The sequence below is a fragment of the Mercenaria mercenaria genome, chromosome 13, assembly GCF_021730395.1.
Source record: "Mercenaria mercenaria strain notata chromosome 13, MADL_Memer_1, whole genome shotgun sequence".
In the NCBI taxonomy this organism is placed as follows: Eukaryota; Metazoa; Mollusca; class Bivalvia; order Venerida; family Veneridae; genus Mercenaria; species Mercenaria mercenaria.
This window is the reverse complement of record NC_069373.1, coordinates 26,831,155-26,844,483: the sequence shown is the minus strand read 5'-3', so window position 1 is coordinate 26,844,483 and position 13,329 is coordinate 26,831,155. Positions and strand designations below refer to the sequence as shown.

General features: G+C 35.8%; 1 protein-coding gene across 8 annotated transcripts in view; it reads right to left on the bottom strand.

Moving 5' to 3' along the window:
* Positions 1–13,329, bottom strand: part of LOC123529252 (traB domain-containing protein-like) — a 210,904-nt gene that overhangs the window by 196,715 nt on the left and 860 nt on the right. For all 8 annotated transcript variants that reach the window (XR_008366702.1, XR_008366703.1, XM_053521375.1 and 5 more), the window contains exon 2: positions 4,517–4,638. Coding sequence is in view for 6 of the 8 variants with exons in the window: in XM_053521375.1 (XP_053377350.1) it covers positions 4,517–4,631 (115 nt within the window). In the remaining 2 variants the exon portion in view is untranslated. The remainder of the gene's footprint in view (positions 1–4,516; positions 4,639–13,329) is intronic.

The following is a 13,329-nucleotide window of genomic DNA, read 5'->3' as shown; positions in this document are numbered from 1 at the left end:
TACTGAATGAAATCTTCAATGTTTATCAATATTGGAACTGAGTGAGGTTTTTATGTACGCTAATTGGCCATGTATAGAATTGTGTCAGGTCATGCATATTAATAAAAGTAGTCCGGCAACATACAATACAAAAGGTACAATACGGATTTTTTCTTGCCTGTTCATATTTACTTGTGCAATACAAGCCGATTTTTGTTACAGAATTTATATATGTATATGTATATAATAAAGATCTATTCTGTTTTGAAAGAAACATAAAAGATCTAAATTAACAGGTAAGGGAAATAATCTAGGCTATGAATTTTCTAATGGGGTCGAAAACACCCCATTCTTTCCTGTATCATTGGCATCTTGGTTTTATTTTCCTCCATAATTGTTGTCAAGGACTTCTTTCTCACCTGTCTTCGTGTTGCAAACACGAAAATAACTAAATTTTCAAAAGCAATTTCAAGGGAGACAACACTATCTACCTTACGACTTGCAATAACTCTTCCAAATATGCTGTGGGAGATACGTCCTATCATGGTTCATACACATTCTTTCAGACAAAATTCCCTGACATTTCCCGACATTTCCCTGACTTTTCCCTGACATGAAAGCATTTTTCCCTGACTTTTTGGTTCGGTACGATACAAACCAAGTCACCTAGTATGACTTTTGTTATCTTAAAATGTGCACATTTAGTGGTTCAATTTTAAATGAAAAATAGAATGTTGGCCTCCACGACCCCTACAGCCAACCCTTACCTCCTTTTTTGACAAACATTTACATTGTTTAATATTTTGTTTGTTTATTCCAAATCAACTGGATATGGAGCTGGTGATTATACAAAACACATTGAAAAGCAAAATGACATGAATTATCATGCATTAAAAAGTAATCAAATACACTGTTTCAAACAAACAAATGTTTTTATGTTATGACCAATAGACAATAAAGCAATTACTTTTGGAAACCTGAACATATTAGCCAAATCGAACTGTTTTTCTGAACATAGCTTTACTAAATTACATTAAAATGGAATTGTCATTCTGATTACCAGTTAAAAAGAGTAACATCTATAGGATATATACCATGCAAAACACCTTGGTAGCAAAAGCATGTCTTTAAGGTATTGTAGATAATATTATGTTTAATTTTATATATCGCACATAAAATAAGCCCTGCATAATTAAGTGACAGTATTGCATACTATTATATACAAGCAAGCTGATCAGCCCCATAATCCAGCACAACAGCATAAAAACCACTAAACCTTTCAGTTTCTTCTATATGGAATTTGAAAAATATGTAGAATACAGATAATAAATTTATATGCATATAATTCAAAATTATGCTTTAATTGTTGTAAGTGTGAGAGCTTTCATGAAAAGGAAATATTTGAAGAAACTGCCTTAACCTTTACAAATTGTTGCCTAACCAGATCAGAAAATTCCCTGACATTTTCCAAATTTCAAAATTTCCCTGACATTTTGTAAAATTCCCTGACAATTCCCTGACCTTGAAAAAAAATTTTTTTCCCTGACTTTTCCCTGATGCGTATGAACCCTGCCAATCAGTAAGAACAATATCTTGATATAAAACAATAGTGTGCAGGAGTTTCGCATCGACTCACAGACATTTAGGAACTTGTGACATCATAAAAACGTCACAGAAAATAATAAAGACTGTGGCATTAACATAAATAAACTCTAACAATTAGGGTGTCGATAACTGACGACTGTCGGTATTACCAGACATTACGCTACTTGTCTAAATAACATACATGTTAAGAGTTATAAAATTCCAACTGCTACTCATTTTCACTGTAGCATTTCTGTATATACAAACCTACCGAAACAAAAACAGCCTATTCCCAGCATCTGCATCTTTTTTAACAATATCCAAATGTTTACAGTTCAGTCATTTAAAGACAAAGATGTTCTACATGCACGATAAATAGTCTTTGACGTGTATGTTACCCTCTGGGGAAAAATGACGTGTACGTCACCTCCTGAAAAACTGCAACGTGTATGTTACCGCACCCTTTGTCTTACGATATCTTCAATATTCCTGAATAGTCATGTTAAATATTTGGTACAGGACTTTGGACAATGACAAGGTTTATTTTAAACCTACATTCCAGCGAAAATTCTCTGCAGAATCTGTGCTAGGTGCGTAACTTGTGAATAGACGTGTTCGTTACCAAAATATTTTGCATCTTTCGAATCGGTTGGGCAAGGATTACGTAAAAATGGGAGGGAGTTTCATCAAGTTACATATATCCGCTGAAAGAGCTTTTTATTGTGGGGTTTATGCACATTATCTCATTTAAAACAATTGCGGATCAAAAAAGTTATAGTGAAAAAACATACCTGAAGCGGGCCTATTTTTAGCACTTTTGCATGCATGTTATCCGATTTAGTCATTGGTTTCCCCACCATGTTTTTTAACGAATCAGAATAATTTAAACAATATTGGTAGAGGACCATTTGGTCAAAATTATTTTAAAATCGGGCTAGCAGTTTCACACAAGAAGACCACTATATACATATAGGGAAAAGTGACCACGCCCCCTGGCAGCCATGTTTTTTGACGAATCGGAATAATTTGAAAAATCTTGGTAGAGGGTCACATAAGGACCATTTGTGTAAAATTATTTTAAGTTTTGGCCAGCAGTTTCACACAAGAAGATTTTTAAAGTTTCCCCTATATACATATAGAGAAAAGTGGCCACGCCCTCTGGCGGCCATATTTTTTGACGAATCAAAATAATTTGAACAATCTTGGTAGAGGGTCACACAAAAACATTTGTGTGAAATTATTTTAAAATTGGGCCAGCAGTTTCACACAAGAAGATTTTTTTAATTTCTACTATATGCATATATATGGGGAAAAGTGACCACGCCCCCTGGTGGCCATGTTTTTTGACGAATCGTTATAATTTGAATAATCTTGGTAGAGGGTGACAGAAGGACCATTTGTGTAAAATAATTTCAAAATCGGACCATTGGTTTAGGAGATGTTTTTTCTAGTTTTAGCTCTGGCTATGTGCATCCAAGCGGAAGCAGTGGTTTTGGAGGAGATGCCGTTTAAACACAATTGTTGATGACTGACGACTTGATGGATGAACGGACGACGGACACAGCATGATCACAATACCTCACCATGAACACTTTGTGCTCAGGTGAGCTAAAAACTATAGGAATGCCCTTTAACTTAGTGGGTAGAGATGTAAACAAAGTACTGCAAGACAAAGTAGACCAGGCATTACTTATCTTTCTGTTTTGGTCTTCACAACCGTGGTTCCTTGTTATCCTAGAGAATATTTTTTCTTTTCCAACTAGGATACTACGTCACAGAGATTTATTAACACTACAGCACAATCAAGAACCACATCCGCTTGGAAAGCATTTGAATCTAACGGCAACCATAATGGATAGAGGAATTTCAAAGGAACTTGCATACTTCAATCTCCAGTCATGGTCAATGGGAACAAGAAAGCAATATCAGTCAGCATGGAGGTCATGGTATACTTGGAACCATATCAGGTTTAGTAATCCATTTGAAACAACTGAAGAAGTTGTAGTGAAATACTTATTTTTCATGTTCAAGTCTGGTAAGTCTTATTCAGTTATAAATAGCTATAAAGCTTTGCTTCTCCAAACTTTGCAGTTCTTCAGTAATGATTGGTGTAAAACAAGTGTTCTGATTCCAAGATTTATGAATAGTGTATTTCATCATAAACCACCTAACCTAGATATTTAGCGCTATGAGATGTGACAGTTGTGTTAAAATTCCTAAAAACTTTTATGCCACTTGATAAACTTTCACTCAAAATGTTAACATGAAAGGTTGTAGCTCTCATTGCACTTGCGACTGCACCTAGAGCTCAGACACTAACTTCAATGTATCTTGACAATATAGTGTTGGAAAATTATTTCCAGACATGTTAAAAACTTTCCAGTCAAAGCCCCCAGGACAGATACATGGGATTTTTCATACTTATAACCTGTTCTCATTTGGTGTAATGTTACCTTGTGGATCAATTATTTTTCAGCTGCACTTGTTTTGGATATATACTGTCACTATACAGTTGTATTTTTTTTAATAACACAGGAGTAGGCATAATTATTTTTATATACCCGAAGGGACGTATTATGTTACGACGTTGGTGTCTGCTCTGTAACTCTTAAACCCCTTGAAGGATTTTGAGGAAACTTGACAGAAATATTCAACACATTGAGACGACGTGCAGTGTTCATGTTTTTGATGGCTTTCTTCAAGGCCAAGGTCACACTTAGGGGTCAAAGGTCATAATTATGACTTTGTTTCGTGTCTGCTCTATAACTCTTGAAATGCTTGAAGGATTTTAAAGAATCTTGGCACAAATGTTCACCACATTGAGATGACGTGCAGAGTGCATGTTTCGAATGGCTCGCTTCAAGGTCAAGGTCACACTTAGGGGTCAAAGGTCATACCTTCGGGCGTATATTGCTCTGCATTGCGGTGCTCTTGTTTTACTTGTAATTTTTACCTGCATTCAGATTCTCTGTATTGATGATAACTACTGACTGGGACCCTCTTCCACTGTCAGACAGTGGAGATTCCTTCACTGTTTCAGGTTGTTTATCCCCCGTTTCTGCTGACATTCTGTAACTGCAATAAATGAAATAACAAAAACTTAATTTCTTTGCTCATTTATGGTTGAAAATATTATTAATCAAGTTTGTTTATAACAATTTCTTTCTTCATATTTTGGATGAAAAAGCAAATTTGATGAATTGGTACCCCCCTCCCCCCAAATAGGGTTTGTGCTGAGGAATGGCAAAGAACTATAACTGGCAAAAAGTTAAGGATGTTACTAAGGAACAAGTAATTTCATTACATTTGAACTCAAAAGAACAGAAGTCCTTAAGAGAGCACAATCAAGTAAGAAATCTTGAACATGGGTAGTGATGGGGTGAGGGTACAAAACTTCACATGTTGATAATAAATATTGATGGAAAATAAACAAGAGCTATCCTTAAGATAGCACGCTGGACTTTTCTCAGTGCTTGACTCTGAATTAGAGCTTTGCAAGTAAAAACTTTAACCAAAATATTCTAAGTTAAAAAGAGGCATTACTCTGTCAAAATTCAATCAAAGTTATGGGGATTGTTTCTCCTGGTGTAGACTTTGATAGTAAATAACTATTTTAAGTTTCAAGTCAAAAGCTTGATAGTAACAGTGTTACTGTGAAATCATTACTATTCGTAGAGGATTAATTTTCGTGGATTTCGTGGTTCAGCCCAACCATGAAATTAAGTCCTAATGAACAAATTGTGCCTGAGATATTCATGTAAATTGTACTCGATGTCACCAAAAAAAGAAGCCATAGCCGTCCGATCTGGTCTGTAGTTATATGCACGCCGCAGTACTGACACGCAGTACTTTTTATTCGGCCCCGCACTGAAATGTTTATACACTGCCTTTATTTTTTATTGACATGAAGTAAACTACTAGTACCTTGGAACTATTAAATATTATAAATTAATTGCTAGATTTTCATCTGATGTTTTATTACCTAATTCACATTACATGTTTCTCAGCAGGAAATAACACATGCACAAGTTAAACAGCTTTTAATTCAAGATGCAGACGCCATTCATTTTGCAAAAAAGCATTCATATATTAGTGTGATTTTCGTCTACAAACATGCTAAGCATTCTTGCAAGTGTTTTGTTAAATCTTTCGACCATTCCGTCGCTTTGAGGATGATACGCTGTGGTTCTGGTCTTTTGAATGTTCAAAAGTTTGCACATTTCTTTGAAAAGACCACTCTCAAATTGTTTTCCTTGGTCGGAATGAATTTTGCTGGGAACACCAAACCTGGCAATGACTTCTTCCACTAATAGCAATTGTCGATGCCTCCATATTTGACATTGGGAAACTCTCTGTTCATTTCGTACAATAGCATGAAATAACTATTATATACTTATTGCCTCTCTCTGTTACCAGTAATTCCCCAAGTATGTCCAGTGCGATTCTTTCCATAGGATAGCCTGAACGAACTATCTGCATTGGAGCCATTTTAGTCTTCAATGGTGCTTTTCTTTTCTGGCAATATTCACAACCTAAGACGTATGCTTCTACATCTTTCCTCATCCCTGGCCAAAAATACTTGGCACGTATTCGTTTCAACGTCTTCTTGAAACCTAGGTGTGCTGCGGTATTAAGATCATGTGAAAACCTCAGAATTGTTCTGCGTAATTTCTACGGAATTACGACTTGACAGTACTTTGTTTGTTTCGTGATCTTTCCATTCACGGATTAATAAGTTATTCTCTACTCTGAAGAAAGGGTACTGACCGTAGAGGGTTTTAAGGAAGTAACTTTCGCTTGAAATGTCTGTAGCAGTTGGTTTTTGGCCATTCATAACCCATTCTTTCATAATACTTATGTCCCTATTCGAGTCCTGAGATTCAACAAGAGATTCGATGTCAGGAGGGTTTTCCGATTCTTCAGTGATTGATCTGATATGGCCTTCTTCTAGTTCTACTGCCCACAATGTATTCTACTGAGTCCATCGGCATTACAATGTTGTCTACCTGGACGATGTTTAATGTCGAACTGGAATGATGATAGGATTTCCAGCCACCGAGCAATTTGACCTTCTGGATTTTTGAAATACATCAGCCACCTTAGACTACCATGATCCATTCTTTGACCATAGAAACTTTTGACCTTTTTCGGAAATCTTGTGAAGAAGTTTTGCAAATTCAGAAAATTTCTCAATGAACCGACGAAAGTGGGCACAAAAACCTAGAAATGACCGAGTAGTGGGTTGAGGCCAATTTTTCACGGATTCAATCTTTTTAGGGTCCGTCTTGATTCCTTCTTTTGAAATGATATAACCTAAATACTCAACTTCACTAGCAAAAAGTTGGCATTTTCTTGGTTTTAATTTTAAACCAGCTTCTCCTAGTCGTGTGAAGACTTTATCTAAATTTTGAACCATGTCTGAAAATGTTTTTCCTGTCACTATTATGTCGTCTAAATAAATAAGACACATTTCCCAATTTAGACCAGCCAATACCTTTTCCATTAAACACTCAAATGAGGCAGGAGCATTACAAAGTCCAAATGGGAGAACTTTAAATTCGAATAAACCTTGCCTGGACACAAATGCCATTTTCTCTCTGTCTTTTGGATCTATCTCTAGCTGCCAATGCCCGCTATTCAAGTCTAAACATGAAAAACAGGTGGCTCCAGACAGTTGATCAAATGAATCGTCTATGTGAGGTATCGGATACGCGTCTTTTACTGTGAAAGCATTTAATTTTCTATAGTCTATGCAAAATCTTTTTGTTCCCTCTTTCTTTTCCACCATAACAATGCCGCTTGCCCAAGGACTCGAAGACGGTTGAATGACATCTTGTTCTAGCATGTTTTGAATTTGTTTATTTGCTTCCTCCTGCAAGTGAACTGGCATTCTTCGTAAAGGTTGTTTGATGGGATGGGAATTTCCTATATCGATATTATGACTTATAATGCCCGTCCTGCCAATGTCAGTATCAGTCTTAGAAAATGTATTAGAATGCTTTTCAGAAGATCGGCTACTTGACGGGATTGTGTCTTTGTAAGCCCTATAGTAGCTCTTTGATAAACATCTGACAAATGTTCTGGGACTTGATTTGCATGTATATGACTTTGTGTCTTTGCAGTAACCAGGGATATTAGGGACATGAGGCTTAAATTGGCAATGTGTGTACCTGGGTAGTATTTGTCAGTTTCTTGACTTGTATTCAATAACCTAACAGGAACGGTATCTCCGGCATGCACAAGTGCTTTAGCTACTACGCCCATGTTGCATTTATTGTAGTCATGTAATGGTTCTATAATACCAAGTTCATTCTTTCTTGAAGGTGGTATAGAAAGCTCTCCAGTCACTATCATTTCTGAATTGGGGGGAATGTAACACATTTCTGCAATTGTTACCCTGTAGCAACCTAGGTGAACAGCCTGTACCATTTTACAAGGTGTATCTTTTACAGTAAAAGTGTCAATGTCTAATTGGCAGTTATTGGCTTTCATAAAGTCTAAACCTATAATGCCATTAATATCTATCTCAACAATGAATACCTCTGTAACTACATGGATTCCATTAATGTCAATAATAACTGATGTTTTGCCTAAAATGTTCAAATGATCACCAGAAGCTGCAGAGATTTGTGTATTGGATTTTTCCAAAGAAGCTGTATTTCTGTCTTTTATCAGATCCCATGTTTTGTGAGAAAGTAAAGTCAGTGTAGCACCGGTATCGACCAGGCATTCAAGTGTAATATTATTAATGCTACATTTAAGAAAGAGCCCTGCTCTGAATGATGCTATATTTCGAAGATGGCCTTTTTGTTTTGATGTCAGAGCTAAATGTTCTAGTTTGCCTTTTGTGGACACGTATTAGCTAGGTGCTGTTCAGACCCACATGTATAGCATTTCCTTTTGTTTTGTTGGTCTTTTCTTGTACCCATGTTTGTACCAGTTGAGGGCGGTTTAGATGACCTATCTTTCCATTCATAGAATGCCTTACTCAAGTCATTTACAGTCTTTTGAAGTTTTTCAAAATCAGGGTTATTTTCAGTGTATTGTGCTTTTTGCCTGGAATATTGTGAATGAGTCATATCTGAAATGTTTCTCATAAAGCACTGACTTTCCATTTGCTTTCTTTCGGCGCTGTTAAAGGGATCTAGTTCAACCGCATGGAGCACAGCGTCATTCAAATCAATAGGTCGTGCTTGCTTGACATGTAGTCTCATATCTGAAGAAATCAATGCATCTATAAACAGTTCTTTAGAAAGAGTCTCTCTTACGTCGGTGGGTGCTGTAGGATAGGCTAAATTCGTTAGCCTTCGAATATCTTGTCCTAAAGCTGCTAATGTCTCGGAAGCCCTTTGCCGACGTTCTCTTAATTGCACTCTATAAAGCTCAGTCTGGTTTGGAGGAGCGAAACATTCCTGCAATGCCTTTACTAATTGGTCATAGTCATTAGATTTCTCTAAATTACCAAACACACCCTGTGCTTGGCCCCTGAAAGATACTGCAAGATACATTCCTTTTTCTGTGTAGGACCAATCATTTATTTTCGCACAAACTACAAAATGTGCTTTGTAATCAAACCAACAACTAGTACCGTTGTATGTAGCTGGTTTAACTTTTGTTCCTTGGTCTTTATGCTGCTTTCCCGTATTACTGACGGAAAGGCATTCTGTAGAAGGAATTGTTGTCTGCATTTTGTCATGTATCATAGAATGCTCATCCGTATGCGGACTGGGATCTTTTGCTATCAAGTTGATCAGGTTTCGGCATTTCGTCAACTGGCATTGTCAGTGCTTCTGCATGCTCAGTTCTGGAACCCATAGCTTTCAATCCCATTAACGGTGTCTGAATACTTTGTGTGATGGATGGCCTAATATTTAATTTAGGCATATCATCTTTTGGCAATGTCTTTTCTGGATATATAGTCCAGTCAAGTTTGTTGTGTTTTGTTTCGTCTGGGGTACTATGTCTTGGGCCATCAGGCAAGACATTATCTAATTTATGGAAAAATTCTGCAGTGTTGTTCAAAGGCAGATTAGGGGCCTTTTGAGGACCACATGCCAACAGCTGCCTATCTAAAGCCTGTATTTCTAATTGCATTCTAAGGCTTTTGTTATTCATCTCTAAATACTTCAACCTTTGCATGAACTCTTCCATATTTAAAAGACCCAAATGACCAGTCATCTTGTCTTGAATTTATAGCAATGCTTAATTCGTAAGGTGTGAGCTGGCACAGGTACTTGTACCTTTGTAAGGACAGTTTTATTGAAATGCCTTACAGAATTATTCACAAAATATCCCACCGCTGCCACCACTTTTGTAACAAATTTCGGTGGGTGCTACTATTTATCCGAGCGGTCTAGATAAAAATACACTAATAACATAAAAAGACAGGAAAAAGTAACAAAATGCAGTAACACAAAATGAAAGTACTTAAAATGCCATATAATATAATTTTCCTAATGACTGCTTGTCAAACTGATTTTTCTAACAAAATGCCTATTATATAAATATTCCTCAAGCTATCTCCTTAGTGATTTTAAAAGAAATGATTCGAAAAAGATTAGCATATAAATTTAAGGTCTATAAAAGGATCAGAAGAATAATCAAAGATACTTGAAATAACAAGAACTACAATGTATAAAAAGATAACCCTTAGCTAAGGCAAAATGACTTACTAAAATAATCACCAGAATGCCACGACCAAGGCTTCTATGACCAATAAGGCCAGAATTTTTTAATTTTTCGTTTTATCTACCCACTGACCCTAGATTTTGCCCGATGGAAAAAAATAAATAAAAAAATCCAGTTAAGCGACGTACTTTTTATGAATTTAACCGTTACATTATAGCCGAATTTAACCGTTACATTATAGCCGTAGTTTATCACTAGCATATCGGTACCGTATCCGGCGCCCGGTTTTTATACTAAGCGTCAAGCATCTATATACCTGGAGTTAGCTTTAACTTTTCGAAAACATTTTTATATTTTCCAATTTAAATATTTACTTTCAATATGCCTGCTTGGTGGATAGGTTTAGTGTTTATATCAGACAGACAATCCTCTATCGGTAGGGTAAATAAATTTGTGAAAGTTGAATCTGGAGACACTATCGGAAATGTTGTATCAATGAATGTACCACATGATTTTACTGAATTCGTGATTCGGCGGAGTTCGAGGAAACATGTGCTGAAAAGTTTATCAAATGTGAGGCAGATATGCCAGTTGATGTGCTGAGTGAAGCAAGCATGAAATACATCCAGAGTAAAATGAAAACCCCACCCACTGTAAAATGAAAACCCCACCCACTGAGACTGTCAATAGTTCCAAGGATCAAGATGTAAAATCTGCATTTGATGTTCTAATGACTATGCGTCGAAATTATGCATTCCTACCAAAACCCAGGTATGATATCTAGCAGTACTATAAAATAAAATTTGTTTGCGGCAGTTTAATGCTACACACATAATTATACATAAATCAAAAATTGGTAGTGCATGTATCCAAAATGTGTGTATAACATACTATATGTTGAAACAATTATAAATAAAATGGTCTACAGATGGTGACCTAAAGTAACAGAGGGGAAAAATTCCCTAAGAACAGTCCAGACCGGGGATTGAACTGTTGGAAGTGCCTACTATCACTACACTCCTCCCCACTTTATCATTGAAGTTCAGAGTTTATGTGACATGTGTATGCGTTGTAAGTGTAATGTTGTATTAATGGAAAGTCGTATGTTAATATTATTTAAATGTATATTTTTGAATATTAAAATAAGAAAATGTAAATGTTTCAATTTTAAAGTGGCATATAGTGATTTGTCTTATTAACACGTTAGAATGGAAATAATAAATCCTTTGCCATGCTTTGTCGTTGATTAGAGCAGAGTTAGTTGTTTAGATGTGTGTAATTAGATCACTCCCCCTGAGTACGGGCTCGTGATATAATTCCTACGCGTCTAAACTTCTAACCGTGCTCTAAACAACGACAAAGCACGGCAAAGGATTTATCATTTCTCAGGTACACTATCATAGACAGGCATAGTGTTCATCATTCCATAAAGCCTGATGTTGAAATGCACATTTGTTAATAGGTCATCATATGATAAAACAACATTTTGCGCAACTGTTTTTTTTTCTCCTCCTACCCTACCCTTTTCCAAAAAAAATTTGTAAAACAAAAAATTTCGTAACTGTTTTTTATTATTTTTTTTATTCCCTCCTCCTACCCTACCCATTTCCAAAAAAAAAATCAGTAAAACGAAAAATTAAAAAATTCTGGCCTAAAGACACAGAATGCCCTTATCTGTTCTTTGTAGGAATATCAGTCTAAAGTCCTGGTGCAACTGGTATTATAAGCCACAAAAAAGACTCTTAAAATGCCGCTAGAGTACTACGACCCGGGCCTCCAATGCCTTTCAATATACCTAGCTAAAGAATGCCTTTCTTTTACTTTGAAATTGTCTACTTGGCACTGTCGTCCCAAAGTCCCAGCTTGACTAGTGCAAAAAATAATTAATTAAATAATTAATTATTTTCGATGTGTCTCCTTCGAATACCAACAGCGAACTGAGAGTCATCTAAAGTGAAGCCAAGTCCTTTGACTTGCTTCTTGATCTGCGCATGTGCTAACATACTTATCCAATGGAAATTCTTCTAGGAAATGCGTAGTGCTACTGAACATAACTATGTAAAACGTCTACTGATTGGATAAAAATACTTACATTCATTTCTAATGAACGCCGCCAGAACATTGACTGATTATACATGAACGTATTTATGCAAACAATAAGCATTTATTGATATCTATTGAAATAAAGCTTTAAACAGCGAAAGTGCATCATTAACAGAAGTATTATAAATTGATTGAATGAAATATGAATGCAATCAATGCTTTAATTTAGCTCAAATACTTACACGAAATGATTTGACAGCTCGTTTGTAGAACACTTGTTTTGTTTGCAAATGACGTTGCATAATAAAGGAGAAAGCACTAGGCAGAAGTTATCAAAAGCTGTTTTGTTAAAGGTGAACAATTTTAGGGGAACAATTTTAGGGAACAATTTTATAAGAGTATCAGAGGCATTTTGTCACACAAGTAAGCACTTCTACTTTTTCAGCAATTTCCCTCAGGTGAACTTTGACATTGTTTAAAAAGAGAAATCAGTTTTGTGTCATCTTGAAATGTGTTGTTCGGCTGAAACATTTAGTTCCCGAAATAGTTTTAAAATGGTTTATTTTGGGGAGTTTTGTTTTATTTAAATATTCCACACAATGTGCAATATTTCCAGTTTTTGAAAATGATTGAAATTAAACTTTGTTTTAGAAAAAGTTCCGATCTTTCATTAATATTTTGCCAGCAGATGCTCACAAATTTTAAGTGAAAAGGCTTTCTTGTCCAAGAGAGGCTGGTGTGTAAAGCGAAAAACTATGTTTACACATTGCGTTTATTCATTAAATGTAAAGGATCGGTAACAGATTAAGGAGATCGGACAGTGCAAAACTATACTAAATGGATACCCCTAACCATGAATAAGGAGACATATTAATTATATTTCAGTAAGGAAATCTGAGGTAAAAGAACAATCATATATTTAATTCCCTGAAATAAACACGACGGCGAAATATTTTAGAAAAACTTTGCACGTGTTTGTTTTGTGCATTAGAATGTTTAACGACTTTTTCTTGAAAAAGTAACGCTTGTATGCACTATTTTGGCATTTCTTTGATTTGAAAATACATATTTTGTAGCAGCTAGTTTGAGTTGCAT